The 2953-nt window shown below is 55.6% G+C and overlaps 1 protein-coding gene across 1 annotated transcript in view; it reads left to right on the top strand.

Moving 5' to 3' along the window:
- The window catches only part of KCNQ4 (potassium voltage-gated channel subfamily Q member 4), a gene marked incomplete at its 5' end in the record, with an annotated part of 65908 nt that overhangs the window by 36578 nt on the left and 26377 nt on the right, over positions 1 to 2953 (top strand). The window contains 3 exons of the mRNA XM_004705271.2: positions 1862 to 1952; positions 2452 to 2578; positions 2792 to 2953. Coding sequence (XP_004705328.1) covers positions 1862 to 1952; positions 2452 to 2578; positions 2792 to 2953 — 380 coding nt within the window. The remainder of the gene's footprint in view (positions 1 to 1861; positions 1953 to 2451; positions 2579 to 2791) is intronic.

Here is a 2953-nt window from a genome sequence, read left to right as displayed (position 1 = left end):
CACAGATAGTCCAGTCATTGTTAGAGGGGGAGGATATGTGTGTACTTTATTTTCTATTTGGAAGAAGGTTGTTTGCTATTTATTGAAACCATTTTTTTTTTCAGGATGGGGGTCAACATGTCTCTTGTTGAAACTTTTAAGAACTGTCATGTTCTAAAGATCCCTTGGACATTTTATGTCTTCCTTGTAAGGCACAATGCCTTGTTTTATATTAAGTGTGCAATATTTTTCTGTATCATAAATATTTATTAATGGTTATACAAATAATGTGAAAATAAAGTTTCCAAATAAACAATGTCTGGTTCATTTTTTTAAGAGGGATAAAAAGACCGCCCCCCCCCCCCACTTTACCAAGGACTAAATCCTTCGGACACAGCCAAAATACGTGAGGCAAGAGCTTGCCATCTTGCTTCTAAGGAGGATTCTAGCTGTACTTCTTCCAAGACAGATTCATTCCTTCGCTGGCACGCAGTCCACGGTAGGCGCAATATTCTTCGCCAGCACCGCAATTCAAAGGCATCAATTCTAAATTTATCCCATATTGTTCTGTGATTAAAATGGATAATAATCATTCCTAAAGACTCTGTGGTTTGGTACTGGAGGAGGTCCAGCGGGGAGGGGGCGGAAACACCAGTCTAGTGAGTCTGTGCCCTCCTCTCCCGCCCGCCTTCACACACTGACACACTCACGTCCCCTCCTCCTTCCCGTTCCCGTCCCCTCTCCCACCAGAAAGCTGGTGGGAATCCTTGGGTGACTCCCTGTCTCTCCTGGGCCTTCTTCATGTGTGCAGTCGGGGAGGAGGGAGGTGTCGGACTAGTGGGGTGCTAAAGTTTCTTCTGTTTCTAAACATCTGGTTCTGGCCCAGTAGTTTCCCACCACCCTCAAGGGAGTTCCAGGTCTCGGTAGCCCATGTCTTCTCTCCACACCCTTTCCCCCATCTGTCCCCTCCCCTCCCTACCAAACCTCTCTCCTCGCCTCTAGGTCAGGAAGGCAGGGGCTGCAGAGGAGCCCAGCTGACCCAAGTCCACTTTTGAGTTCATGGGGGAAGGGAAGCCCATTCTCTAGCCCAGTGTTTCTCAACCTTCCTCATGCTGCGACCCTTTCATACAGTTCCTCATGTGGTGGTGACCCCCCAACCATAAAATAGTTTTTGTGGCAACTTCATCACTGTCATTTTGTTACTGTTGTGAATCGGGCGACCCCTGTGAAAGGGTCGTTCGACCCTCAAAGGGGTCGTGACTCACAGGTTGAGAACTGCTGCTCTAGCCACTGCTCCTCCCCCGCCAGTGCTGGCTTCTGGGGCACTTCTTTGTGGACAAAGGGAGCCTGAGGAATTCCCTGGCTGGGAGACCCTGAGCTGGTCTGTGCCCCTTGCCAGCTCACCCAGAGTGAATGGAGGCCTCTCTTAGAGCAGCCCATGTCAAGGGGCGAGGGAGGAGCTTGTAAGGCATATGTGAAGACCCCTGGGGGCTCCCTGGTGAAGTGCTGAGCTGCTCCACCGGCACTCTGTGAGAGGTGGATGTGCCAGCCTGCAGGTCGACACCCTATGGGACAGTCGTCCTCTGTCCTCTAGGATCCATATGGGCTGGAGTGACTCACCGGCAGCCGGGGGGCTTGGCGTTGGAAGGTGTTTATGAGCTTACCAGCCTGGGGCTGGAGGCTGTTGCCCTGGGCTTCCAGATTCTGGGGAACTCTGGGTGGAGTCTGCTTTGCAAACAGTTTCCCTTCCAGGTATAGCTTCCGCAGCCAGGTGGAGCGCCTCTCTTCCGCCTCCCCTCCTCTCTGCAGGCCCCTGCCAGAAATTCCTCAGCTGTCCTGTTCATCCAGCAATCTAACCCTCTCCTTCATGCTGCAATTACAGATTTTTGCTGGTCTTCAGCTGCCTGGTGCTGTCCGTGCTGTCCACTATCCAGGAGCACCAGGAACTTGCCAATGAATGTCTCCTCATCCTGGTGAGTGTCAGGAGCCCAGGGCGGAGGCCGCACCTCTGGGCTGAGGAAGGCGAGGGAGGTTTCTGATAGCGGAACCTCTTAGACTGCCTGTGCTGGGCATTGTGACTTAGGCTGTTGGTGGCTGTCCCACTCTGGGCTTCATCCCAGCCTTCGAGGAGGTGTGCTGGGACTTCCTGCCTCTAGGTGAGGGCTTATGATGGGCCAGAGGCAGCCCTGTCCTCCCCCAGGACACAAACCGATAGCTTCGCTCCTGGTGGGACAGTCAGGGTTGGAGTCTGGGCTGGCTTGGAGGCGGTGAGGGGGAACAATCCAGATGGCTCATGGGAACTCTGGAGGGAGGGCGTCTTGGGCCATCAGCATCCTTGGAGGCCCTGGAAAGGGCCACCTGACCTCGGGAGCCCTCCCCAGCATCATCCAGGTGGTCTGAAGTGGTATTGGGCCTCCGGGTTGGGTTGGTGCTGTGTCCTGAGGACCAGGACTCAGGCCCCTGGTCCCACAGGAGTTTGTGATGATCGTGGTGTTTGGCCTCGAGTACATCATCCGCGTCTGGTCCGCTGGATGCTGCTGCCGGTACCGAGGATGGCAGGGCCGCTTCCGCTTTGCCAGAAAACCCTTCTGTGTCATCGGTAATAAGGGCCGCCCACCCGCGCCTGACCCCTGACCCCAAGCCCTAGGGTCGACACGGACCCCCTTCCTGAGCCCAGCCCTGGGTGCTGACTCAACTTAACGGATCCTATCACTACCCCCTAAGGCTCCAGGAGCCCCAGACCCCGGGTCCGGACGCAGGGTGGGCTGGCTCCCTGGCGCCAGCCGTGACCTTGCCGCCCTCGCCTTTGCAGACTTCATCGTGTTCGTGGCCTCGGTGGCTGTCATCGCCGCGGGCACCCAGGGCAACATCTTTGCCACGTCGGCGTTGCGCAGCATGCGCTTCCTGCAGATCCTGCGCATGGTGCGCATGGACCGCCGCGGCGGCACCTGGAAGCTGCTCGGCTCGGTGGTCT

Source organism: Echinops telfairi, unplaced genomic scaffold (genome assembly GCF_000313985.2).
Source record: "Echinops telfairi isolate 266 unplaced genomic scaffold, ASM31398v2 ScPeMD7_7457;HRSCAF=8495, whole genome shotgun sequence".
NCBI lineage: Eukaryota > Metazoa > Chordata > Mammalia > Afrosoricida > Tenrecidae > Echinops > Echinops telfairi.
This window is presented reverse-complemented; position numbering and strand designations above follow the sequence as displayed.